The 27,635-nt window shown below is 41.3% G+C and overlaps 1 protein-coding gene across 2 annotated transcripts in view; it reads right to left on the reverse strand.

Annotated features, from left to right (window-relative positions):
- Positions 1-3,601: 3,601 nt before the first annotated feature.
- The window catches only part of RGS7BP (regulator of G protein signaling 7 binding protein), a 94,794-nt gene continuing 70,760 nt past the window's right edge, over positions 3,602-27,635 (reverse strand). Inside the window, exons 4-6 of one of the 2 annotated variants that reach the window (XM_080804251.1) lie at positions 21,530-21,677; positions 15,663-15,733; positions 3,602-4,627 (exon numbers count right to left, since the gene is read on the reverse strand). In XM_080804251.1, coding sequence (XP_080660377.1) covers positions 4,536-4,627; positions 15,663-15,733; positions 21,530-21,677 — 311 coding nt within the window. In that variant the 3' untranslated portion in view covers positions 3,602-4,535. The remainder of the gene's footprint in view (positions 4,628-15,662; positions 15,734-21,529; positions 21,678-27,635) is intronic. The other variant, XM_080804252.1, reaches the window with a different exon arrangement.

A 27,635-nucleotide genomic window follows, 5' to 3' on the forward strand; every position in this document is an offset into this window, starting at 1 on the left:
ATATTTTCATATTTATTATTAGTTCATTACTTTAATTTATGGTACACTGACAGTTTGTGTCCTTGGCTCAATTTTCTACTCAAAAGCTTGATTCTTTTTGATCACAAAATGTTACTTATTCATGCATTCATTATCCACTCACACAATAAATATGTTTTCAGTATTTGCTTTGTGTCTAGCACTGTGTTAAGTATTGAGGATATAACAGTAAGCGAAATAGACATAGTTGCTGCTTTCTTGAACTTCCAGTTTAGTGAAGAGAAATAGACAAACAAGCAATAATTTTAAAAGTGCAATGAGGAAACAATGAAATGGGAACACTTGGTTGGGCAGATTGTAGATCATAGAAACTTTCTAAGGGCAATGGGGTCTTGATACGTATTAGAGATCTATGCTCTTCATTGCGTATATTTCAAATTTTGTTTTCTCTCAATTTGGTTTATTTTTTACTGTATAAGGGTTCTGTATTTTTAATTGGTCAAATCTATCCATCTTTTTCTTTTTGGTTTCTTCCTTTGTTGTCCTGCTTAGAAAGGCTTTTTTTTTATAGTAAAATTATGTAAATATTTGTCAATATCGCCTGCTGGTCCTTTTATGTGCTTATGTGTTTTAACATGTGTGTTAATGTGTTTTAACATGTGTTTTATGTGTTTTAACATGTGCTTATGTGTTTTAACGTGTGTGTTTTAATATGTGTCTAAATCTTCAACTAGAATTTATTCTGATGGAAGTTATGAGGTATAGATCTAGTACTTCCCCCAATAATTAGCTAACCAATCATCCCTAATTATTAAGTAATCCAAACTTTTCCCACAGATTTGAAATACCATCTTTATAATGCACTCAATGCTTCTGTGTTCTTGGGTTTATTTCTGATCTTTATATTTAATTATAATGATTTATTACGGGCCAATAGCATCACTGGTTTTTCTCATCCTATCTATAGTCATCTGAAAGCTGAGCATTTTGCATTTGGTGACGTTCTAGAACACAAAGAAATGATAGACAGTGCTTAGGTATATGCGTGTGGCAAGGGAAGTGAGTCTGGATGATATTCTTAATCCTTTCAACTTGGAGACTTCCAGAATCTGAATGCCATGTGGGATATTGTTAATCTGGCCCATTGTTTGCTGTCTAAAATAAATGAGCTGCCTTTACACTCCCTGCATTTATTTTTCCCTTCTTATTCTGAAGCTCAGAAGTCGGTAGGTGGCAGTATTGCCCTACAGTAAGTAGCCAACCGGTAAAGGAGCACCGAAGAACAAAACCATCTGGCAGGGTTTTAGAATTTCCCTAAGAGCTTTCATGAGAGGAGGCATCGGGGCTGTGCTACTTCTAAAGTCTTCTTTGTACCCTTGAACAATGGCTCAACCAGAATTTTGCAGTTGATCTGTTCCTAGAGGCCTGCAAGACATCAGGGGACAGGTATTTTAAAGTGATACCTTGGCCCTGTGGGCATTCGCTCACATACCTTATCCACAAGTGCCTCTGGGCCCCGCCACTGACTGACTGAAAGCCTGGAGTTGTGGTTTTAAACAATAGGATTGTGGTGGGATTCAGGTGATTTTTATTTTCTTTATACTTGGTCGTAAGTTCCTGATTTCCCACAAAGAACATATATCGCTTCTGTAATCTGGAAAAAAGAAAACGATGAATCAACACGGGATATTAAAGTGGGGGGGGTGGTAAAATGGGTGACGGTGTGCCAGAAAAAGTTGACATCCTTTTCCAGTTTCAGCATGTGAGGACATGGAATGGAATGGGTTCAGTGTTTTCTCCTTACCCCTAGAGATCAGCTCAGTGTTATTGCTAATCTGGAAGCGAATTACCAGCAGGAGGCCGAGATGGTAGACTTGTATCTCATGGACTACACCTGAGAAAGTCCTTTGGTAGGTGAGAGGAGAGTGGGGTCAGCCCCTAAAAAGAGGCATTGGCGTATCCAGTGGGAGGTGGTGAGCTATCTATTGCCATTATGAGCCAGTGCAGGTCATCACGACTTGGAGCACTGAAATTCGTTTTAGAACCTGCTAGTGAAAGAAGATCTATAAATCTTGGAGTGTGTCCACATGAACTATAAAAGCAATCAAAGTCTGGGAAACAGGCACTATGAATAAAAGATAAGGTGGCTGAATTTATTTACCTCAGATATGGAAAGCCTAGCTGGGGAATTAGACAAATTCCCATCTCCATGAACAGCTACCATAGCCCTCCCAGACCTGGAGGTGAGACCTGAATTTATTAACAGTCTTCAGTTGTACAAAGGACAATGGCACAGGAGGTAAGTGTTCCTTTCATACCGAGACTAAGGCGAGAGTGAGCCCAAATTAACCAAGCAGAAGTGATTTAGGTCAAGTGTTTAGAGGGATGTGCTGAACACTTAGGTTGGATTTATCGGTTAATACCTTTGCATGAATTAATAGGAATGAGATTGAAGCTAAGGGTTCAATATAGTGTAAAGGTGTGTAAGGGCAAAGACAGGAGCTGAGAGCGTGCCCAACTGGGCTGCTTTATCATTTTTAAAACAATGGACCTTAAGTGAATTGACCACACGGGACGAAAATGAACCATATTCAAAAAAGATATTAAACTTCAATCAGACCTGATTTATGAAATCAGGGTTTGCAGACCAGATAAATCTGGGAGTGGTTACCTGCTTTGCAAGGGGGTATTCATCCTAAGAGTCTCTAGAGAGCATATTCCAACAACTGTTTTACAAATATTTGATTTAGAAAGTTGTGATTTTCTCATATAACTTTCAAAGATACCTCTTTATATGAAGTCAGGCATACCTATAACCATGCGTCAATTACAAGTTCATTGGAACAGAACTCTGGACTCCAAGAGTAAGGCCAAAAATCAGCTGGTATGATCTAAGAGACCACATAGCCTTTTGAGATCTTTTCCAACCCTCTAATCCTTTTGCTTTCAATCACAAAAGCTAGAAGAGAATTCCAAGTATAATCTCCACAACATCAGATATTAGGTTGAACCATATGAAATTGCCATTTTTGTAGGTCAAACAGTCAACTACCAACAATTTCATATAGGTCAATCTAATACAATAATTATTCCAGTAGTTCATAAACACCTATCTTCATCTCCACTAAAGCTAACAAGTTTAATGTATTTAGTTGTTGGGTCAAAAATATTGGACATCTAAATGCCTGTGCACATAAGTACTGAGAAAGTATAGGGTTGGGATTAAAGATGCATCTTGGATAAACCACTGACAGGCATCTAGCTCATCCTTTTATTGGATTAGACACTTGTGTCTCTTGTCTGACTTGAGGAGTTCTTAGATTTTTGAAAAGCAAGAAGAGAAGTCCAAAGGCCTGATCTTTCAACCCATGGGAAATCCTGTTTAGGTAATGGGCCAAGGAAGAACAGGGGGAAATACAACACAATTTGTACCATGTTACAAGTTTAGTGAGGAAGATCGTAAGAGAGCTGTGAGCAGAAAAACAAAGCGTGTGGCTTCCTCCTTTCTAAAATATAGTATTGCTTAATGTGTCCTGCTTTCAAGATTCTAAGCATAAGACAAGACACCAAGTACACATTGTAAAAGTCATATCTGCATAGTCATCTAAAATGAGACAAGCTTAGCTTAACTAAAAAGATTTTATTAACATAAAATGTTAAATATTTTTACGATCTGAGCTAATTCCAGCATGCCCTATAAGATTTAACACTATGCTGATGCGCAGACATCATGCTTCAGATTTCAATTAGAACAAAATGTGATAATATTCAATTTTACATTTGAGGGTAATTGTATATGTTACTACACCATTTTCTAACTGGATTACTTCATTCTCCAAGAAGCTGAAAAAGACACCATTGGATCGAAAGGAAATTAGTTGCCCATATGCATTGTACGAAGATATTAGGATTATTGTGTATTTACAAAATTTAAATATGTTTCATATATGGTTTCTGTTGCATTATAAATTAAGATATCTTTATGTAGAAGCTCTTGGATTCCGACAGAATGGAAGACTGAATGTAAATGAGTGCAGACAAAGCAATAGGTGAGGTGGTATATGTTTGGTTATAATATTATTCCTAATAATATTGATAGATTGGATTTTTGAACACAGTTTTGCAGTTTTAGATAGATTTCTATGTTTAAAGACTCTCATATATGATAAATTGTTCACATGAGAACAGCAAGAGCTAAAGATATACTATTATACATGAAATAATTTTTCTCTGTATAATACATTTAAAAAAACCTTGAAATAATTTAAAAACCATAATTCTTGCATCTGTCATGGTATGGTTTGGAGCAGACATGCGCAATGTCAGCTTTAAAAATCCTTTTAAAAACAGCCTGCTTTTTGAATCTTTTTTTCCCTTGACAGCAGCTGCTTTCAAATGTAAAATCATTTAAAACGGTAGGGGGAGGCGAATAAACGTAATAAGGAAGCATAGAAAACATAGTCAAAAACCAATAATTGTGGTTCAGCTGTCTGGAGGTCCTCAGGTTCTGTGATATTTTCGGGTCTTCGCAATGGTGGGTTTCCAGGAGGAGTTGTCTAGCTTGACACCAGACAACACAGCCCAAAGAACCTTCTCTTCCGTCTTCTAACCAGGGGGTAGGGAGTTAGATTTAGAAGGCTGCTGTCATCTGTGATGGGACAGAATGTACATATGAGTGAATTACAGACAAAATAACCTGGGTTTGATGAATTGGCTTTTAAAATCCACCAGCTTTTGAATCAAGGTCTCTTGACTTCAGCACTATTGGCCATTTTCGGACCAGATAATTATTTGGTTGGGGCTCTCCTGAGCACTGGAACATTTAGTAGCATCCCTGGCCCTACTTACTCAGGTGTGACAACCAAAAATGTCCCTCAGAGAGCAACGAAATGTTCTTTTTTTGGTGGTGGTGGTTGGGGGAGGGGTGTAAGGGGGTGGGGCGTGGGACCAGCCCTGTAGCCTGCAGTCGAGAGTCACATCTTAGAATTAAATATAAGCTGCTTGGAGGCGCTGTTTTAGAAAGAGCCCCTGCTTTGGAGTAAGTTTGCCTCTTTTCTAAACCCACCTCGGCTAATTCCTAGCTCTGTGACTTTGAACATGTAACTGGAAGCTTGCTAAGTGTCCGCTCTCCCGGGTGTGAGACAGGCTTTCATACCACTTACCTTAGATTAAGATTGTATGAAATCATCTATGAAAACATGAAGCTTGGCTGGTATCCTATGTGCCTAGTGTAGAGGAAGCACTCAGTAAATACAGCTTTTATTAACTCTTTTCCTTTACAGAGGGCCATTGTCTTGCTTCGGCTCACCTACTTTATGCCTCAGGAAGATGTTTCTCAATTATTCCTTGTTGAGTTTTTGCCTACTGATTTCTATAGATTTTTTTTTTTTAAGATTTTATTTATTCACTTGAGAGAGAGAGAGAGTGAGAGAGAGAGTATGAGAGGGGAGAGGGTCAGAGGGAGAAGCAGACTCCCTGCCAAGCAGGGAGCCCCATGTGGGACTCGATCCTGGGATTCCAGGATCATGACCTGAGCTGAAAGCAGTCGCTTAACCCACTGAACCACCCAGGTGTCCCTGATTTCTATAGATTTTCTGTACACAAGCGCATTCCAAGAAGATTTCCAGCTGTTGAATTTATAAGTTTTGGTTGAAATTTTTAACATAATGACAAGGAGAGGAAGAAATAAACCAGTAAGCCAAGTTCAGTTGAGGGAGCTGGGTTTTAAAGAAATAGTACAGCCCAAAAGAGAGGTTGAATCGAAATAGCCTGTTGCAACAGAACTGGCAGTCTGGTTGGTCCCAGAGGCTGGAGAGGGACCACACAGACATAACCTGGAAATTGCCAGTGCGGGGAGCACTAGGATGTGATCAGAATGGAGCGAGGCGCCACAAAATGATTGGCGGGTTCTGGTAACTCTTACGCACCTAAGCTTTTGCCAGCCCAGAGCAGAGCCAAGAGGCTCCCTCCTTTCCCCATCCTAACCTGGAAGATACAGGACCTTGGGAAAGAGCCCAGAATCAGGAATTGGATGAAGGGGGCAGAAAGGGAAAGATGTGCCCCACTTCAAGAAAACTAGTTTGTAGCTGAGGGTGGGTTTTCTTGATTACTGAGCCTAGACGTTCAGTAAACTGTCAAGAACAAAAACAAGTTCCGGCTTCCCAGTCCTCTTATGTGGATTGTGTCATCCAAGTGTCTGGGCTTTTCCTCCCATTCCCCAAAGGCTGCCATGTGTCATACTTATTTGTACATGAGCCTCACTCACCAAGTTGACAGTGTTGCTTGGAATGGTGCCCTATGCTATCCTTTCAGATAGAACCAGAGTAGCAAGTCAGAGTCAGGGAAGAAAGCAGGCGCCCCAGCTGAGCATATCAAATTAATCAAACACAGTGCACTCTCCCAGTCTCCACAGATTAATATTCTCTCTTAAGATTCATATTCTGCAAATGTGGAGAAAAACAGGACGCTCTTTGTCCTTTCTGTGGTGAAAAACATTTCACTATACTCTGGATGTCACCATTTTGAGACTAAAAATAGGACATCTCTCTTTTATACTTACACTTGCCCCAAACAGTTAAGACTGGGAAAGCAAAGTCAAACATTATATGTGAGCCTCATTTCTCAGGAGAATCTCTCAGAGATGAATCATGGTCTATTTAGAACAGAAAGAGATAACTCACTTTCTCATCAGTTTTAGGACCCTTACTTTTTAAACCACCAAACTGTCAACAGACTTAACCTAGGTGGAAATGGCAAAGTTACAGCAGACTCTGAAAAGTAAAGAATTGCATCTTTTGGTATCTCTTGGGATACTGACTATACTTCCTGAAACACAAGTTCCCCAGGAATTCAATGATTCCTTGAACAGAATCACCAAAACTACGGAGATATTTATAGGGAAGAAAAATCTCTTTATTTCAATTTAAGACTTGGAAGATCTGTTTCCTGAATGCCTATATATCCTTCCCTTTCTCCAAACACTTAAGAGATTTGGGGAGTGATGGAATGGGTATTTATGTGTTGTAAAAAAGCAATGCTGGTGTGTATTGTTCCCACTACGTGAGGAAATGTCTACTACAGGTTGAATTTACAAAGAAACTGTCTATGTGTATGCCTTGGTATGTGTATGCTGTGGTGGGATGTTTGCTCCCATGTTCTCTTTTTTACGTATGAAAAGCACAGGTATTATACACAGATACTATGAGATTCATATAAAAACTGACCTTTGTACCTGTGCACTCATTACAGTGAATCAAAAAACCTTTTGTGCTATTGAATTCTCCTTCCTCAATCTTCTTTTCCTATCTACCTATCTATATATAGCTAGATAGATACACACATATATGTTCACTTGTGAGTGCTATACACACACACACAAACACACAGCATTCACATGAATAAGAAGTGTTAGAATTGATGAGAAGGTGCTCAGATGCTAAGCAAAGGACTGGCTGTCTATTAAGGACAGCTGCTGGTTTGGGGCATCTCTGTTGAGCATTGTGACACCTTCGCCTAGCCCAGAGCTTGTCTGATCATCACCTAGGGTTGAGGTGACACAAAAGCTCGAAAATTCTTGGCAGGAATTCAGAGCAGCTTTCTACACCCTAGGAAGCTGACACCGGCAGTAAATGCTGAAATTCACCAGCAGTAAGTATGCCTGGAATGGTTTGGAGTGAATTCAAGTCCAAGGAAAGATGTCTTTCTACATTGATTGAAATCCTGTCTCTGAAGTTACGGGCTGCCAAAAGACTGTGAACAAAATGGAATGTTTTCCCGACTCATTCTCAGCTTTCTGGGCTAATCCACCTGACCTTGCTGGGAAACCTTTGATTTTTATTGTGAATGTTTGAGAATTTTATAGCATCTTTTCTCCAAAGTGCATGCTCTGAGACAGCTGTAACCAAGGACAGTTTTAGATGTGAAAATGAAAAGTGGAGAAAGGGAAAGGGAGGGAGGAGAGCAGAGGAGAAAGTGAAAGAAAAGGAGAATATGCAATTCAGCCATCAGCAAGTTCAAGTCTTGGTCATTTGAAGCTTAATTCCTAGATACTGCTAAAGCCAGGGACACCAGAATCCCCCAAGGCACAATGATACCATTTCTCTGTTGTTCACATTTCTTTTGCTGATATGAGATTTCTTACATGGATGATATGTTAAGAAACAGAAGGACATAAAAATAAGTTTTCAAATAATCCACTTAGCATTTGACTTGAAAGCTCTGTTTTCAGGTAGAATCTAGAGAAGTGCTCATAATGTAACGGTAGTTGCAAATTTCTATTCCAGAAAAAAAAAGGGGACTTTCAGCTAACCCAGTGCTTCTCAAACGTTAAGCTGCACTAAGCATCATCTGAAGGCATGTTAAACTACAGATCCCTGGCCCTCTCTCTAGAGTTTCCGAATCGATAGGTCTGGGGTGGGGCTGGAGAATTTAGATTTCTTACCATTTCCCAGAAATGCTGATGTTGCTGGTCCTGAGGCCACACTCTGAGAAGCCCTGCATTGATCAAAGGCTTGCTAAGTGCAGGCTCCATGTTGGGTGCTGGGGATTATATCAGATGGGTCCTAATACAAAGAGGGTTCTTGGTCTCAAGAATGTTTGCTTGAGTAACTACGAAGCTTCATTAAAGTGCCATAAGAGAGACACGGATACAATGCTATGAGAATTCCAAAGGGGGGAATTACTCCCAAGTGAAGAAGGAAGAAGATAATTGTGGAAAATCATGGAGGTGTTGGTATTCATGCTGGGCATGAGGAGAACTTGTACATTTGATGAAGGCGGAGACGGGCTTTCTGGTTGGAGAGAACAGTGCGAGAACAGTCATGGAGATCAGAGGCAACTTGAGTTTGGGTCCAAGTAAACAGTCCAGTCCGGAATGAAGGGTGAACTGAAAGGTATATGAAGGAGGGAATAGTACAAAACAGAAACACAAAGAATTCCCTAAATATGACTGTGCCCTATCTTGCCTCTCCAGCTTTACACATACCATTCCTTTTTCCAGAAAAGTCCTCCCTTCTTAGACAAATGCCAATCCCTCCAAGATTAGCTTGCAATTTTCTTTGATTTCTTTCATAATGTTCTGATTTTCTTCTCAGTTCCCTTTGTAAACTGCAGTTCTTTCCCCTTGAAACTTAAACTGTGTTATCCCAGGCTCTTCTCTAGGCACACACTCCTGGGGTGGAGTCAGCCATTCTTAAGGCTTCAATTACCATTATGCTGATGATGCTTAAATATGTATTTCTAGCCTCCCAGCTCACATGTCTCACCTCTGCATAAGACTTGTACATCTGCTATTCACCACTGAACATCACTCTTGGAGGTCCTCCATCTCTAAAACTTTAATTGTCCTCTGTCTCTACTGCTCCTCCTCTGTTCTCTCTGACTTACTGAATAGACACCAGCATTCACCCTGCTTTCCAGGTCGGAACCTGGCTTTCATCCTAGATTCTGCCTTTTCTTGTATGCAGCCCATCCAATTGTTCATATCCTCTTCTCCGACACCCTGGCTTTCGGTCCGATCTGAAGCATTTCTCACTTGGATTATTGCACCTGCTTCCTTATTTAATCTCTCCAGTGGCTTCAGGATAAAGTCCAAACCTCTCAACATGAATTATAGGGGTCTTAATGATATGACCCACCTACTTTTCCAGTCTTTCATGCCTCTTTTCTAACCACTTTCCCAACGAATGAAGTGCTTGTGGTTCATCAAAAAGCCCTATTCTTTCATCTCCTCATGTACCTTCAATATCCAGAACCTTCTGCATAGACTCTCTTTCTGCCCCCCTACCTCTTTTTTCTTTTTCTTTTTTCCATCTTGTTCTTTGGCTAACTCTGATTCACCCTCAGAAATCTCAGCTCACTTTCCAAAAAGCAATTCTCAATACCAGCAACCCTCTCCTCCATCCCACACCCCAACCTCTTACGGCTCACATCAGGCTAGGTGAGATTCCCATATGCCCTTGTAGTGACCTGAGTCTAGCTATTATGGCACTGTTATATTCTAAGCAGTAGTTTCTTTGTCTGTCCAATTGTGTGTGTATGAGAGAGAGAGAGAGAGAGAGAGAAAGTTGTTTCCAGAATTTACATGCCCTACCCCCAAAACATTATCCCAATCTCTAAGAGGGGAAACCTGTCATTTGGCCTGCCATTCCAGGTGATTCTCCTCCAGTCTGTTCCGTTAAGATAGAGAACCTCTAGAAGGAGAGATATTCCCAGTCCCTGACACAGAAGTTGGCACATTCTAGATTACCATCACATGACAGATGATGGCAGAGACGCCAGATGCTAGGAGAAAACGTCTGTTCTTCCTCTAGTAGACGATGAGTAGGAAGGTAACATTTGTGAGTAGGGGCTGAACACAGAGTAATGCATTAAGAAAGTGATGTGTGATCAGTGATGTGTGAATTAATTGGAGGAGAGAGAGGAAATACATATGGCATACTGAATCCTGGATGGAAAGTTGCAGAGATTACAAAGGACATGGAGCTGCTGGAGTAAAAACTACCCAGAGTTAACATTCAGAGTCACACAAGACTGAAGTACACAAAGTCTTTCTAGGAGGCCCTGGCAAGAGGACCTAAAGCATCATCTCGAGGCTACCAGGTGCCATAACTGCCTCATGTTCTCCAGGCAGATGTCAGACACATGGCTAGAGTGGATATGGGGGCTCCAGACTGGAGTGGACTGAGAGTATGACTCGGGGGGAAATGTTCCTAGATCCAACTGAGTCTGGAGTTGCACTGTCCCCAGGAAGGGACCCATTCTAGAACAGATTCAATTCCCAACGGATCCACCTCAGACTGATTCCAGTGCCTGGTCTCAACGACCAAATTCTAGGCAAAGGTGAATGTACAAACACACCCCCACAGCATTCATTAAGTCAGAATTCTGGAAAAGGTGAAACTGTCTTTCGGGCTTAATTTATTTCTGCCAACTTGTTTTGTTTGATTGTAACATACATTTAGAAGATGTTTGCCCTTCACTTTCCAGTCTCCTTTTAGCCTTTGTCAGTAACCTTGCAGGCTCTCCACAGGTGGTTCCATTTGTAATCCATTTGACACAGCAAGACTATCATAATTAATGAAGCTCCCTACAGCACTGCCAGTGACCCAGAATGTAGGACAAGAGAGGCGCTGAAGCAATGGAAAGAACAGTGGGCTGAGAGCCAGGAGACCTGGACGTGGTCAGGAGCCTGCTGTGGGGCTCTGTAGAAAGAGGGCAGCTCGCCTTTCTTTTGTGCCTCTCTTTGTCTCCAGTCTCACACTGGAAGGATGGGAAAGAAAAGGCACTGTCTGAAAGGAGGCCACAATCACGAACCATTAAAATTCCTGCTCTTGGCTACCTTCCTTTATTTGTCACTGAAAATCACTTCACAACAAACTGTTGTCAAGTCAAGTTTTGATTGTGGTAGGAAGGTGGGGGAAGATAGGACTGACTCAATGCTAAGGTGAACAAGGAAGGTTCTGAGGTGAGGACTAGGGTGGAACCGGGAGAAAGCAGGCATCTGAGCCCTTCCTTCCAGGAATGTTCCCCCAAGGGCCTGCCTGCCAGGATCGTCACATGGTCAGGGTTTGAGCTAGGAACAAAGGGAACCAGGCATGGTATCTCCCTTTTTTTCCTCTCTGCTTCAAACACACATGTAAATGGAATAAAAAGAGAAAAGAAATAAGAAGCCAGAAAATAACCAGATGGCTTTCTATAATGGTTTTCATCCAGTTACAAAGATGTTTTGACAATAAGGTCCTAGAGAAAAGAACTGGAATATATTTTTCCACATTTCACTCCTTACTGTTCACCTACCCATAGACTAAACAGATCAGCGGCAAAAGATTTCCAGGAAGGTCATGGGAAGGCTCCTGTGGTCTAGCTTGGTATACAGAGTCAGAGGCATCTGGCTGATTTGTTCATTAAAACGCTGCCATATACATCTGCTAAAAAAAATTGTTCCCAGAGGGACCCAAGGGACCTGGTCTCCTTCCTTCAGGCTTTCTCAAACCCTCTGGTTCAGATTCACACCCCCCTGTCTCCACTGGTCAGCTCGTAGTAACATCATGCTACGAGTCCCCACAAAACTTGTAAAAAACAGAGATGTGGCATCTCATGCCAAGGGTCCTATTTTTCCCCTAAGTGAAGAAACCTGAATTTTCCTGAATGGAAGCCTTCACCTCATTTTTTTTTCTTATTATTCAAAATCCTACTGCATCATTCCCTCCTGAACAGCTCCTTGAATCTCCTAGTTTTTTCCTTTTCATGCTCTATACAGATTTAGAGTTTCAGTCCTGAGTATCAATTATTTGGATTATTCCCTTTTCACTCATGTTTTTACTCACAGTATCGCTCATTTATTACCATTATTATATTTTGAAACTGTATTTAAAATTCTTTTTTCTGTTTATAAAGGGAATACAAAGTCACACAAAATATTTCTACTCTTCATGATTATAGAAATGTCCCAAGTAAATAAACTGAAATTTCTGTTTTTCCATTAATGCGTGTTTTGGGAACCGTTGGATGCATTTTCATGAAATGTGGAGGGGATGTTTGGGATGGTTTGATTTATACTAGAAACTACACAGCCCACATGCCATTTACTCTGCACACCCTGGCAGATGTCCTCTTGGGCAGCTGATAGTGAGGTACAGGGAGGCCCCCATGCTGCCCATGGGCGGGATTTGCCAAACATATAAAGAAACTAAGAACAGCTTCAGACATGAACTCCAACTCCAAAGTCCTGGGGACCAATGTTCTGCACTGCGGGCTCCAGATTAACGAGAGGAAGCCCGGGCTGTTCTGTTGGATGATGATGGGGCATTCTCCTGAGCTAGGCTGGCTGGCCGGCTGGTAAAGAATACCAGTACCACCAACAGTCATCACAATAAAGCATCTGTCCAGTGTCTGCTCTCTGCAAGGTCGGGAGCAGACACAAGACCTGCGGTGCTTCATTTAGACCCCAACAGCCCGCCGGAGTAAGTAATGCTCTTATCTCCTTTTCAGGGATGAGTAAATTGAAATCAATGGATCTTAAACAGACTTCCAGGGCACAAAGTTGGTAAGTGGCAGAGCCAACATTCGAACCCAAGGGTCTTCTCCATCCAAAGTCCCATGTCCCCACCATCCTGCGTATTTCTAGCAACAAGCGTCCAAGCTGTGGCCGGAGGGCTCCCTCCTCACTCCACTCTCATCTGCTTCCTGAAACCACTGCGAGGTCTCCAAGCACTACGCGCAGGGCTCAAGCCCATCAGTCTGATCCCAGGCCCTGCAGGGCGTGCTTCGCGGCAGATGACTGACGCCCCGCACCCAGCGTCTTCCTTTCTGTCACCCTGCCTCCAGCCCACAACGCTCAGGCCACACTACTTCTCGGCCTCTTCATCTGGAGTTCTCACTTCCACCTCTCCACCTTCTGCCACGCCGCTCCCCGAGCCAAGACGCTCTCCAGCTCTGCTGCCAAGTCCTCTCAGAGCCAGGCAGCACCCTGTCCTCCCTCTGCTTTGCTCAGTGGAAGCCAGAGGAGTCTCTTTCCTACTCCAAAAACCCTTTCCCCACCCTAGACCGAGCGCTCTCAGAAACGGACGCCCCTCGAAAGACGTCTCCGGCCGCGCATGCTCGGTGTAAGAGCGGCGGGTCGTCCTTCATACGCATCATCAGACGCTCCGGGGCAGCCAAGTCCTGCGCATGCTCAGTGTAAGTGCTGCGGGTCGTCCTTAGTACGTATCATCAGACCCCGCCCCCCGGGGCAGCCAAGTCCGGTCCAGATTTCACAAACATTTACTGTGTCTGCCTGGTGTCGTTCTACTGTGTTCTAGGCATTGCTCTAGATACGGAAGATACAGTATTAGTTAACAAAAGCGTGTAGAGGCCCTTCCCTCATGGAAGTTAACATTCTAGTGAAGATACCTCTCCATTCCTTTGTTAAGTTGTATATTCCCACAGAATAGCTCTGGGGACAGACTGGGATCACTTCCCAGCCTCTCTACTTACAGTCTGTGTGACCCTGGCTGAGTTAGTTAACCTCTCTTTGCCTTAGTTTCCTTCCAGTTGGGAAACAGTAATAGCCTTTCCCTCAAAGTTGTCATTAGAATTAAATAAGTTAATATAGTTAACACATGTGAAGTGTTTAGGATAGTGGTTTTGACATTGTGACTTATAATAAGGCATGCCTTTGGTCTTGCATCTCATTTCTGGCTCAAAGCTCCTAAAACCCTTGGAATTTCCTCAGGGATGATAGCAACAAGGTGTCTTTTGTTATGTTAATGAGGTCGCTTTCACAAAAACCATGGAAGGATGGGGGCTGGTTGCTAGGAGAACCAAAGGTGTGATTAGAGGGTTGGAACTTTCAGTCCTACCCGCCAATCTCCTGGGACGGGAGAGGAACTGAAGATTGAGTTCCATTTCCAATGGCCAGTGATTTAATCAATCGCACCTATGTAAAGAAGCCTCCATAAAAACCAACAAAGGACAGGTTCGGAGAGCCTCTGGGTAGGTGAACAGGTGATGTACCAAGCAGCACACGCTGGGGAAGGGATGGGATTTGCTTGTCCTTCCCCAAACCCTATGCTTGCATCTGACATTTGGCTGTTCCTGAGTTATATCCTTTTGTGATAACTGCTGATCTAGTAAGTAAAATGCTTCTCTGAGTTCTATGAGCTGCTCTAGCAAATTAAATGGACCCATGCAGGGGGTCCTTGGAACTTCCAACCTGTACATCTCAAGTGGTGGAGGAGGGCGGTCTTGTAGCCCTTAATTCAGGGGATCTGGTGCTGTCCGCCAGGTCATCTCAGAATTCAGATGAATTGCAGGACATCATGCTGGTGTCCACGAATCCCTTGGTGGTGTGGGAAACCTCTCCCACACATTGGAATTAGGTGCAGAATCCAGTGGCATGCTGTAAGGTCTCAATTTGTTAATTATTATTACTTCTTTTAGATAACTAAACATCTAGATGCCAGAGGAGTTTCTTTGGAAGTTTCTTTTTCATTTATTTATTTGAGAGAAAAAAAGAGTGCACTGCAGGGAGGATGAGGGGCAGAGGGAGAGAGAATTTCAAGCTGACTCCATCCTGAGTGCAGAACCTGAGGCAGGGCTCCAACTGATGACCCTGAACTCATGACCTGAGCCAAAACCAAGAGTGGGATGCTTAAGGGACTGGATCCTCCCAGGTGCCTTCCCTTTGGAAATTTCTTTAAGTGTCCTCCTCTAGGCTATAAACTTCTTCTTCTTCTTCTTTTTGTAATTTAAATTCAGTTAATTAACATATAATGTGTTATTGGTTTCAGAGGTGGGGGTCAGTGATTCCTCAGTCTTATAAATAATACCCAGTGCTCATTACCACGTGTGCCCTCCTTAATGTTCAGCTTCTTAAAGGCAAGGGCCAAGTCTTCAGTTGTTTTGTATTTGCCATACCTGATATAGTGCTTTCCAGGGCTTGTCAATGAATATATGCTCTTGACTGACAGGGCCAGTGGAGGAGGCCTCTGAGGGTCAGAGTGTATCTTGGCTCTCCTTGGAGCATGACTGTGTTCTCCTGAGAGGCTCCATATTCATTATTGTATCTTTTTAAAGAGCGAGGAATGTATACTCAGTGCCTTCTATTGTTTGTGTAAAACAAATTTGTAATTTCTCAAGAAACAAGTCCCAAGGTTATCATGTTACAAACATCCTTTGCCTCAGAGAGAAATGACAAGACTTACCTTGATTTTTCAGTGGTAAAGGCATAGTTTCCCTGAGTTTGCTTAAAAGGTTTTTCATTTCTCGCATGTCTCTGTAAAAGTGACAAAAAGAAAAAAAAAATCAGCTGTAGGTTTTTGAAATGCAATCCCAAACAGTCTGTTCTGTGAGACAATTGAGAAACGAGAGTCTGCGCTTAATTGTACTAGCTCTAGTTTCCAGTAGGCAAATATTGAATTTATTTTGCTTTTATAAGAAAAAAATCGGAGACTGCTGGCTCTGGAAGGAATGGGAACTACTCTGGCAAACATTTCCACAGGGCATTCTGCCGCAAGGAGCCCTCATCTCTGCCTTGGGCTGGACCTGGCTGAGGTCAGAGAGAGTCTCTGATAATGAGGCGGGTGTTGCAGATTTCTAAGAGGGAGGTCAAGGACATGCAAGTAGGATAACAGGGGTGCTCTGGGCAAAGCTGAGGCTGGGTGATGTTGCTCTCAGGCTTTAAGGTCTAATGGCTGTCGTGGTTATATCACTCGCTATTGCCTCATTACTGCGATTGAAAGTGTAACACAGGTGTTAGGGATTCACAAGGCTCAGCACTGATTAAAGTGACTTGGAATAAGGGGAAACTGATGAATTCTAAAACCTTCGGAGAAGAGCTCTTCATGATGCTGGGCGTGGGGAGGGGGTGCGTGAAGAGGGAGAAGGGAGAGAGAGCACCTGGGACAGATGGACAGATGGACCTTCTTCTAGCCCCTCCCATGTCGGTAAGCTGCTGCATCCCTCCAACATCTCTGCTCTCTCATCTTAGAATATATGTGATCATAAAACCACCCAACTGTGGAGCAGGAAGCCATGCCAAGGGCTTCTAGTTTGGGACAGGGATCAGTTGGACTTTTCAGATCCTTGGGGCAGTAGTTCTCCACATGTTCTGGTGGTCATTCCCTGGAGTTAGTGCTCTTGAAATCACAGGATGGAGTGGCAGATTTCATTTACAAGAGCAAAAATCAGATACATCTTTTAGTTAACTCTAGAATAGGCAAATAATAGCAGCGGGTATTAAGCATTTAAGAAAGTTTTGGGGGGAGGATAGTCCAAAAGTTGAGGAAATTCTATCTACTAACTTATTTTCCTTTTGCTATATGAAGAAAAAAGAATCACCATTTAATTTTAGGTTTGAAATCCCTCAGTTTCTTTCTTTCTTTAGGTAGGCACCACACCCAATGTGGGGCTTGAACTCACAACCCTGAGATGAAGAGTTGAATACTCTACCAACTGAGCCAGCCAGGCGCCCCTGCCTCAGTGTATTTCTCCATACACAACTGTTCTTTTGAGTATAGTTTGAGGACCAGTTGTCCTAGGGGAGGCCAGAGACCCCATAGGGTCTTTCCTTGAGTATTGACTAACATGTAAAAAGGAACTCTTTCTCAGCAATAGCTGATTGGAAAGGGAGAAGAAAGCAGCCTTGTGATTCAGGTATAGAAATAAACCTACCAAAAAAAAAAAAAATCAGAATTCTTTTCCTTAAGTATATGTTGTTGGGGGCGTTGATGCTGATAAGTCCCAAAGGGTGTTTTTAGAGAGAGAAGGTGCAAGCGGGGGAGGGAGGAAAAGGAAGTCCGGGCCCATACATCCAGAAGTGCAAGGGACACATTCTGATTTCCTATAAAATGTTCAAGGGTGGATGGGATGGGAGGTGGGTGGGCACATGATGCAAACGGGTAAGGAACGCTGTATGTGAGACAGAGGCAAGGTCTCCCCAGAAAGCATCACTTCTCAGGTGGCTACACGGAATCACCATATGCCAAGACCCCCCCCCACCCCCCCAATGAGAACCTGATACAGCTGGTTTCTGGGCATGGGGCTCAGGAATCAATGTTTTTAAAAAGCCCTCCTAGTGATTTTAATGTACAAGCCCAGGTTGAAATGCACTGATCTCTTAGGGCAGAGAGAGGGAGAACTTAGGAAGGTGCCTTCCCAGACCAGGTCTCTTGTGCCTATTTTTCTCAGTCCTTCCCACTTCTTTGACCTGAATCTGGATTTTAAGGCTGAACTTCAAAACTCAGCTATACTCTTCTTTTTCTTTCTTTCTTCTTTCTAAAATTGGTATATAACATTATTTAACTTTCAGGTGTACAACATTGTAAGTTGCCATCTGTGTGTCTTCCAAAGTGATCACCACTACAAGTCTAGTTATGATCCATCACCCTATAACTGACCTCCTTCAACCATTTCAACCACTTCCATCCCCCACCCTTCTGCTCTGTAATCATCTACCTGTTCTCTTGTGTCTATGAGTTTGTTTTTGTTTTGTTTTCCTTTGTAGATTCCACAGATGAGTGGAATCATAAGGTATTTGTTTTTCTCTGTGTGTCTTATTTCACTTAGCATAATACCTTCACGGTCTATCCACATTGTTGCCAATAGCAAGCTGAGTAGTATTCTATTATAGTACACACATACACGTACACACACACCCACATCTTCTTTTTCCATTCATCCACTGATGAACATTTAGGTTGTTTCAATTTCTTGGTTATTGTAAATAATGCAGCAATGAACAGAGGGGTGATGTATCTTTTTGAGTCAGCATTTTTGTTTTCTTTGGATAAATACCTAGAAGTGGGATAGCTGGATCATATGGTAATCCTATTCTTTTTTTTTTTTTTTTTTTTGAGAAATATCTGTACTGTTTTCCATAGTGGCTGCACCAATTTACATTCCCATCAATTGGGTATGAGAGATCCCTTTTTTCCACATCCTCGCCAACATTTGTTATTTCTTGTCTTTCTGGTACTAGCTCTTCTCACTGGTGGGAGGTGATACCTCATTGTGGTTTTGATTTGCATTTTCCTGATGATTAGTGATGTTGAACATCTTCCTATGTGTCTGTTGGCCATCTGGATGTCTTCTTTGAAGAAATGTCTATTCAGATCGTCAGACCATTTTTAAATTGGATTGTTTCTTTTTCTTTGTTGTATGAGTTCTTTATGTATTTTGGATCCTAATCCTTTTATTGGATATATGATTTACAAAAATCTCCCATTCAGTAGATCATCTTTTTGTTTTGATGACCATTTCTGTCACTGTGCAAAAGATTTTCAATTTGATGTAATTCCATGTGTTTATTTTTGCTTCTGTTTCTCTTGCCTTTGGAATCGGATCCACAAAAATTACCACTGAGTCTCATGTTGAGGGGCTTACTGCTTATGTTTTCTTCTAGGAATTTTACGGTTTCAGATCTTATGTTCAGGTTTTTAATCCATTTTGAGTTAATTTTTGTGCATTGTGTAAGATAGTGGTCAAACTTTATTCTATTGCACACAGCTGTCTAGTTTTTCCAGCTCCATTTAAAAAAATATATAGTTTTTCCAGCTCCATATTAAAAAAAATATTCATTTATTTATTTATTTATTTATGAGAGTGAGCAAGTGAGAAAATGAGCATGAGGAGGAGCAGAGGGAGAAGCAGAATCCCTGCTGAGCAGCGAAGCCCTATGTGGGGCTTGATTCCGGGTCCCCCAGATCATGACCGGAGTTGAAAGCAGACACTTAAAGGACTGAACCACCCAGGGGCCCCTTTTTAGCTTCATTTGTTGAAGAGAATGCCTTTTCTCCACTGTATGTTCTTGGCTCTCTTATCATAAAGTAATTGCCCATATATGCATGGGCTTAATTCTGGGCTCTCCATTTTTCATCACTGATACGATATTTAGGCCAATATGATACTGTTTTGATTACTGTGTTTTGTAGCATAGTTTGAAACCAGGGACTGTGATACCTTCACCTTTGTTCTTCTTTCTCAGCAGTGATTTGGCTACTGAAGATCTTTTGTGGTACCATGCAAATTTTAGAATTATTTGTTCTCGTTATGTAAAAAGAAACAATTCACTGGAATTTTGATAAGGATCGAACTGAATCTGTAGATTGCTTTGGATAGTATGGACATTTTAACTCTGTTCTTGCAATCCATGATCATGGAATATTTTTTCCATTTATTTGTGTCTTCATTTTCTTTTATCAGTGTCTTACAGTTTTCAGTGTGTAGGTCTTTCACCTTGGTTAAATTTATTCCTAGGTTTTCGATGCAATTTAAATGGAATTATTTTCTTAATTTCTCTTTCTGATAATTTGTGATTAGTATATACAAATGCCACAGATTCCTGTGTGTTGATTTTGTATCCTGCCGCTTAAGTGAATTCACTTATTAGTACTAACAGTTTTTTCGGAGTCTTGAATTTTCTCTGTATGGTATCATGTCATCTGCCGATAGTGACAGTTTTGCTTCTTCCTTTATCATGCAGGGTCTAAGGGTTAGAAGCCTGATGTGGAGCACAGACCCCTTACTTCTTAGGAAAAAAATTCTGTAATTTGAGACCCTGCCTCATTGTGGAACACAACACTTATGGTGGAGTCTTTTTTGGCAAGGTAGGGTCTTTGCCTCTCCTACCCATCTCAGTGCTGTCCTTTTTGTCCTTTGTTGTGGAGGCTCTGTTCATCCAATTTGTTGGTCTTTTTGTGAGGAAATTATTATTGTATATTTGTTGGATCCATGGGAAGGAGTGAGTTCCATCTTCTTATGCCACCATCTTGAACCCTACTGCACCCTCTCTTATTTTTATTTTTTTGACCTTCTTAGAAGGTCAAAAAGCTTAGATACAGTTGCTGTGCAAGGTGTCTGAAAGGGAAAATGTCTTTGCTGATGGATTATGCCCTGAATCATGGCACTCTGGCAGATATTTCTTCCTGGGAATAGAGCAAAGCATTTTCTATTTCATAAATTAAGATAAATCATTCCCTCACCATTTGTCTATAGCTGTATCAGACCATGCCAAACAGCTTTATTGTTTGAATTGTTAGATTTCCAAGCTTATACAAAATCCAAGTTTTATTAATAGCACATAATTACCACATGTTTCAATTTTCTATAAACACAGAAATTCAGTAATTAGCTTTAGAATTATATTACAATATGAAAGTAGAACCACAATGGCTATAAGTGCCATTGTGTGTTACATTTCTAAAAATAAAAAAATAAAATGTTCATTATCTTGTCAGTGATTCAGCTCCACACAAAGCACTCAGTGGAATTGCCCAGTATTCATTCAACTGCTTTGTGTCAGTTCTAGGAACATTAGTAGCAAAGGACATGATATCACTGTGAAGGCCAGTAAACAGGGGCCTCATCCTCCTGCCTCCCAGAATGGCATTTTTCGCATCTAGATGAGCCGTGGCATGTATTGTTATATTATTATTCCTTCCTTTCCCCAAGTGAAATTGAATCACTGTAGAATCTCTTCTTCTCTAGAAGGAAACTCCCTATCAGTGAGCTATTGCTTGTTCAGACAAAGGCATTAACTGGCTTTGACCACTAAGGAGGCATTCAGCTATATTCTGGGAAAGCAAGAGAAGGGAGCTCTGTGAAAAGCTGTCAACTGGACAGAATGCTTAGCCCCTGACTGACAGCTCAGCAGGCCGTTCCATACACCTGAAGTGCAAGAGTCTACTGGTGACATCTTTGCATGATTTTGGATTCTTCTCCTTTAAACAAATGGAAATTTTGGTCCCTACCCAGTGGGTGAGATGTGATGGTATATAGATTCCACTTTCTCCCTTCCCAAGGAAGCACACTGTTTTCATTTCCATGGAGACACAGTGTGGTACAGTGGTATAAAAAGAGGCCTGGGAGCCTGTGACTACTGGAAATCCTGGTAGCATTCTGCTGCAGGGTTTGGACCCCTTACCTTCTTTTACCTCAATCTTCTGAGATTTCTGAAATCTGAATCTGAAAGACAAAAGCTGAATCTGAAGGAGAAAAATCTCAACGTCTATAGCCCCTAAGAGTATTTGCTGGAAGAATCCTGGCAATCTATTTAGGGTAACTTCCCACTTACCTTTCAGTGTTCTCGATGTCTGTGGAAACCTGCCAGGAATGTTGCTGAATATCTACAGGGGATGATGAGGAGTCCTCTAGAGCAGGTGTTTCTGTACTCTCCTCAATTTTGCAATCCAAACTCTTGGTTCCCCCGCCAGGCTCCTTTCCTATGTCGGGGGCAGTTGGAGGGGGGGATGTTGGTAAAGAGAAAAGGAAAAGAAATCATAAATTCAAGTTCTGTAGCCAAGATACCATTGCAAGGATCATCTGCTTTGAGTTATAGGCTCCATTAACCCTAATAACTTTCTGAATACTAAATATAATACTATACAATACTAAATTCAGTTTCTGAATAACATGAATATAGATATCTCTATCTCTGGCTATATAAATACATGTACTTGTGTGTGTGTGTATGTGTGTGTGTGTGTGTGTGTGTGTGGATAGCATGTTTCACAATATTCTGCAAAAGAGAGTTTGAGGTCAGTGCAACAAGATCAAGGCAAAATAAGGGCTCAGTCTTTGATGGAATATGGGAGCTCTATAATCCATTCTTAGTGAGGTAGATCAGGTCAGCTTGGGAGGGGTGTCTCAGCCTGTGAAATCAAATTGATTTTTGGTTCTTGGATTCAAGGGCAACTAAGATGGCCAGGAACAGGTGATAGCCAGCAGGAAGAATGGGAGCTCTGGCCCTTTTCTCTGATTCTGACCTTGGCTGTCTTGGATTCATGTCTCTTAATCAAATATACATTTTGGGACCCAGTATGTGGAAAGTAGTACTATCTTAGTATGTGGGAAACAGGAAAGATTATGGACTTGACTTCCATTTCCTTGCCTTTCCAACCTCTTTTAGTTTATGCTTCTGTGAGGGAATAGTTCAGCCTCAAGATCCAGACTTGCTCTGCTGAGACCATAAAGTGCTATCAACTAAAGTGCCATGGAGTTACTGGGTAGCCGTCCGCGGCAATGCACGGCCAATCCACTAGGACTGTATTTAGCATACCTAATCTCAAGTGAAAAAATCAGTACTTTCTAGAGACAAATCTCCAAATTGGTTCAGTAATAAATTCATATGACATTAAATGGGGGTTATAGTCTATGGCCCAGATAGCCTCTGTTAACATCTTTGATTCGGCGGTGAACTTTGTCTTCTGCAGGGGTGTGTCCTGCAATCCTGGAAATGACCGATCATGAAGTTAGAGAACTGAATTTTGTCAGTTGTTCATTCACTCTTTCATTCATTTATTCACTTACAAATATTTCCTGAGTGTTAGCCAAGTATCAGGTACTGGGATTGATCCTGAATTGTTTCTTTTACCCTTTTATGCAGTGTTATTTGTAGTGTGTAGCTGCAGCTGGAGATGAGTTGTTAAGAATTTGTTATAGCCCATATCATTGAATATCCATGAGATAGCAGCTACAACAGCTATCCATGAGATAGCAGCTACACCAGCTACATTGAATATCCATGAGATATACAGCTACCTCTCAGCTGTTTCCCTAATCCTGATGTGTGTTTTGCATGGTTAAAAAAAATCAATATAGGGGTGCCTGGGTGGCTCAGCTGGTCAAGCTGTCTGCCTTTGGCTCAGATCAGGACCTCAGAGTCCTGGGATAGAGCCCTGCGTCGAGCTCCCTGCCCAGCGGAGAATGGACTGCTCCCTCTCCCTCTGCTTCTCCCAGCCACTTAGGCTCCCTCTCTTCCCTCAAATAAATAAAATCTTAAAATATATATATATATATGTGTGTGTATATATATATATATAAACAAAACAATAAAACAAACACACTTTGAACAGGATGGTAAAATCTAATAGGAAGATTTTCCCTTGGATTCCTGGCTGAAGGAGACTAGCAAAAATTCTCATCCCGGGGTGCCTGGGTGGCGCAGTGGTTTAAGCCTCTGCCTTTGGCTCAGGTCAAAGTCTCAGGGTCCTGGGATCGAGCCCCACGTGGCGTGGAGCCCCGTGTCAGGCTCCCTGCTCAGCAGGGAGCCTGCTTCCCCCTCTCTCTCTGCCTGCCTCTTTGTCTGCTTGTGATCTCTCTCTGTCAAATGAATAAATAAAATCTTAAAAAAAAAAATCTCATTCCTGACACTTCTAACCTATATGGCAGCAACACCAGGAAACAGAGACAAGCCATTAAGTGGTAATTAACTGTTCACCATTCATCAACCTATAGTTGAAATGGACCTCGGAATATTCAGCCAAAGCTCAAACACAAGTTTGCTGATGAGAACTTTTGATCCTTTTGTGTGTACTTTATGCCCATTGATCCTGAGTGATGGAACTGCTTTTCCAATTTTATGGTATGCTGTTGGGGTGAAATTTAATTAAGCACGTAATTTAGCATATTATCATTTCACAGTTGGAGGCCACTGACCTCTTAAAAGCAATTGCATTGTGCTTCCTGGGAGAGTGCAACAAATACAGTCCATCTGCCACCCCCCGCCGGGCAGGGTTGGCCTTAGGAAGCAGTTCTGCAGGGGTGGCTGAGATCTGAGAGAGAAGCAAAAGCGGGGGAGGGGTTGTCCCTAAAATTCTGAAGGATTGGGCCATCTGAAAGCACACATGGCTGCTGTAGTCCTCCTGTAGAGCTGAAATGCCTTGGGGAGCACAGCAAGGTTTGGGCAGCAAAGGGGAGAGGAAGAAGATACACACACAGACCCAGTCCTCTGCGTATTGGCTTTGCTTGGCTTGGGGCCACTATAGCCCCTGTCCTGTGGTCAGAGCTTTCTTTCACATGAGGACGGGGAGGACACAAGGTAGTGCGATGCTCTTTCTCAGAGTCCTCTCTTTATCTCATATGTGTGTGTGTGTGTGTGTGTGTATGCACACACAGAGATCATATACTTTTTACATAAAAAGGCACAAATAGAATCCTTTCCACAATCAGTGTGTTTACACTTACTGTCCATAATGCTTCTACTACTTCTATAAGACAAAGATCATTCTGTAACCTTTTCAAAGTAAAATAACGGTTCATATATTCCCGAAACACACCTGTGAGCTTGTAATGCCAAGTCATCTCCTCCTTCTCTTCCTTTTTCAGGAACTAGTTCTAACTCTGCTAATGTGGATGAACAAAAATAAAAACTTTGGATGTTGGACTTGCAGTTTAGTACTTTCTAGCAGCTCACACAATCTCTGCAGAATTTTGATCATATTGTATCTTCTCTGGCTGAAACATCTTGAAAAGACAGAAGGGATCAGTATGAATTTAAGGGGTTTTCAATTCCATAGTATTTGTGGGGTCAAGTTCATTCTGCTTGTAGATAATAACTGCTTTCATGTACTCAGAGCACTGACTTTCTGGAGGGCATCCCTTCCCAGTATGGAGTCTGTTTATTGCCTTCATGGTACTTATCTCTTTTAGAAATTATCTTGCTTATGTATTGGTTAACAAATTAAATACATTTTTATTATATTTATTTATTTTTTAATAGTTTATTTATTTGAGAGAGGGAGTGAGTGCCTGTACAAGCAGGGGGAGTGGCAGAGGGAGAAGGAGAAGCAGGCTCCCCACTGAGCAGGAAGCTCTATCCCAGGACCCGGGGAGCGTGACCTGAGCCAAAGGCAGATGCTCAACCCAGTGAGCCACCCAGGCACCCCAATACCTTTTTAATAGTACATAAATTTGAATACGCTTTTTTAACTCTTTTGTATCTCTAATGCTGTGTATTCATGGCTCCTGATTTCTTTGTATACCATCTCCTGGGTTCCACATCCTTAGCTTTCTTGGATTCAGTTTTCATTTTGTTGTAGCATATCCTTGACTGATTATTTCAGAGCCTATCTGGAATGTAAAATTTTTACTCTTTAAGTAACTGAAAATACTTTTTTCTTCTATCTCTCTCTTCCCCTCTCTCTCTTTGTGCTCACACTTAAAGTTTAATTGGCTGGATGTAGAAATCTATCTTAAAAGTAAATTTCTCTCAAAACTTATCTTATCTTACCTTATCTTATCATATCTTATCTCTTGTCCATTTCCACAGTGATTTGTATGGAGCATGTTTACGGCTCTCTGAAAAATTTGTAGGGTATTATCTTTAAATGTTTGATTTATGAGACGGTCCCTAAATATGGGTAAGTGTAGCTTCTCTTTCTGTTCATCTTTGTTGGCATTTGATTGGCATTTGCAACCTATCTCCCCTTTTTTATTCTGGGAATTTGCAAACCACCTGCAAACTTGCCATAACACAACGGACACCTAGGTATTCTGGTCTCACCAACTGTTAACATTTAGCTGTATTTTATTTTATTTCTTTTGAATTTAATTTAATTTAATTTAATTTATCTATATGTACGATATATATATAGATCTCATATATATAGATTATATGGATTATATGTAATTTCTATATTTAAAACTATATATATAAATATAATTTTTATGACCCATTTAAGACTAAGTTGTAGACATTAATAACACTTTATTCTAAATACTTCAGCATACATCTCCTAAAGAACAAGTATGTTTTCCTCCATAAACGCAAAACAATGATTGCACCAAAAAAATATTTAACTTGGATTAAATATCCAATACAATTTGAAACACTACTATTAATTAATTTGTGGACTATATTTGCACTTCCCCAGTTGTTTCAATAATGTTTTTTCTAGCGTTTTCTTAATCAAAGGCTCCAGGTAAGGACTGTGCCCTCTATTTGGTCGTTGTTTTTCTTTCTTCTCCTGTTGTGTAGAAGAGTACCCTTGTCTTTTTGTCTCTCATGTCATTAATATTTTTGAATGAAGAGTTCAGGCTGGTTGTTTTATAAAGAGTCTTTCAGTTTGGATTTGTCTTCTTGTTTCTGCATGTCTGGGTTCAGAGTAAACATTTTTTGGCAAGTGTATTATAGAAGTGATACTGTATCCTTCTTAGAGCAGCGCATCTGAAAGCTCATGAGTCACTTTGTCCGGTTGTTGTTAAGTATTATTGATTGCTTGGTTTCTGCCCAAAGCTTTCATTCCAATGGGAAAAAGGGACCCACCATTAGAGATGTACCCTATTCCCTTAGTGATTACTAAGTACTCTATGGAGTGATTCATTGAGATGTTACGGCAGTTTCAGTTTAAGTAGTTTTTCTTGATTATCTCCTTCTCTATTCTCTCCATTCTTTCAGAATTCCTCTTTCTTATTGGAGTCTCTGGAACCATCCTGTATGTTTCTTTTCTTTCTTTCTTTCTTTCTTTTTTTTTTTTTTTTAAGATTTTATTATTTATTTATTTGCTAGAGAGAGAGAAAGAGATGCAGAGCAAAAGCAGGGGGAGTGGCAGGCAGAGGGAGAAGCAGGCTCCCTGCTGAGCAAGGAGCCCAATGTGGGACTCATCCCAGGACCCTAGGATCATGACCCTAGCCGACGGCAGACACCCATTGACTGAACCACCCAGGTATCCCCCATCTGATATGTTTCTTAACTATCACCCACACTCCACATTTATTTTGGGGGCTGAATTCTGGGAGAATACCTTGACTTGATCTTATAGTTCACTATTTTAGGGTCTCAGTATATTCATTATAATAACCGTTAAGAACTGCGAAGGGTCTGAGATTTTACTCTACCTGTGAGTTAGCCTGCCACAGTTTCATGGATCCTGGAAGAAGACTTGAGACTTCTAAGTCAGATACAAAAACAGTTTGTTACTTACAGAACAGCAGTGGCCAGACTACAAGCATTTGTGTTGGTTTCTTGAGTCCTAATTCCCACAGGGAAACACAGAAAGGGCCAGATCCCTACTGGTGGAACACAGGGCTATGGGACAGGAGAGGAACCCTGAGCTTAGGGATCCTGCCTTTAAAAGCATGTCTGCTCTTTGCCCCAGAGGGAAACATTTTCATTATACTTGAATAGTCAGTATGCCCTGCCATGGGGAGAGACACTATCTCTATTTTCCAAGGCATTTACTAAGTAAATATCCTTGAAAAGATAGTATAAAACAAAGGGCAGTCAGTGCCTCACTGTATAAGATGTACAGAAATGCAAGAGACTGGAGAGTTGTCTCCCAATACCAATTAACCCGTCTATTTAGTTTTTATTTGATTGATAATATTTTTATCCCCAACAAATCTGGCTGCTTCCTTTTCATTATAGACTATTATTGTTCTATGGATATGGTAGACTCATA

This window comes from Martes martes (assembly GCF_963455335.1).
Source record: "Martes martes genome assembly, chromosome: 5".
NCBI lineage: Eukaryota > Metazoa > Chordata > Mammalia > Carnivora > Mustelidae > Martes > Martes martes.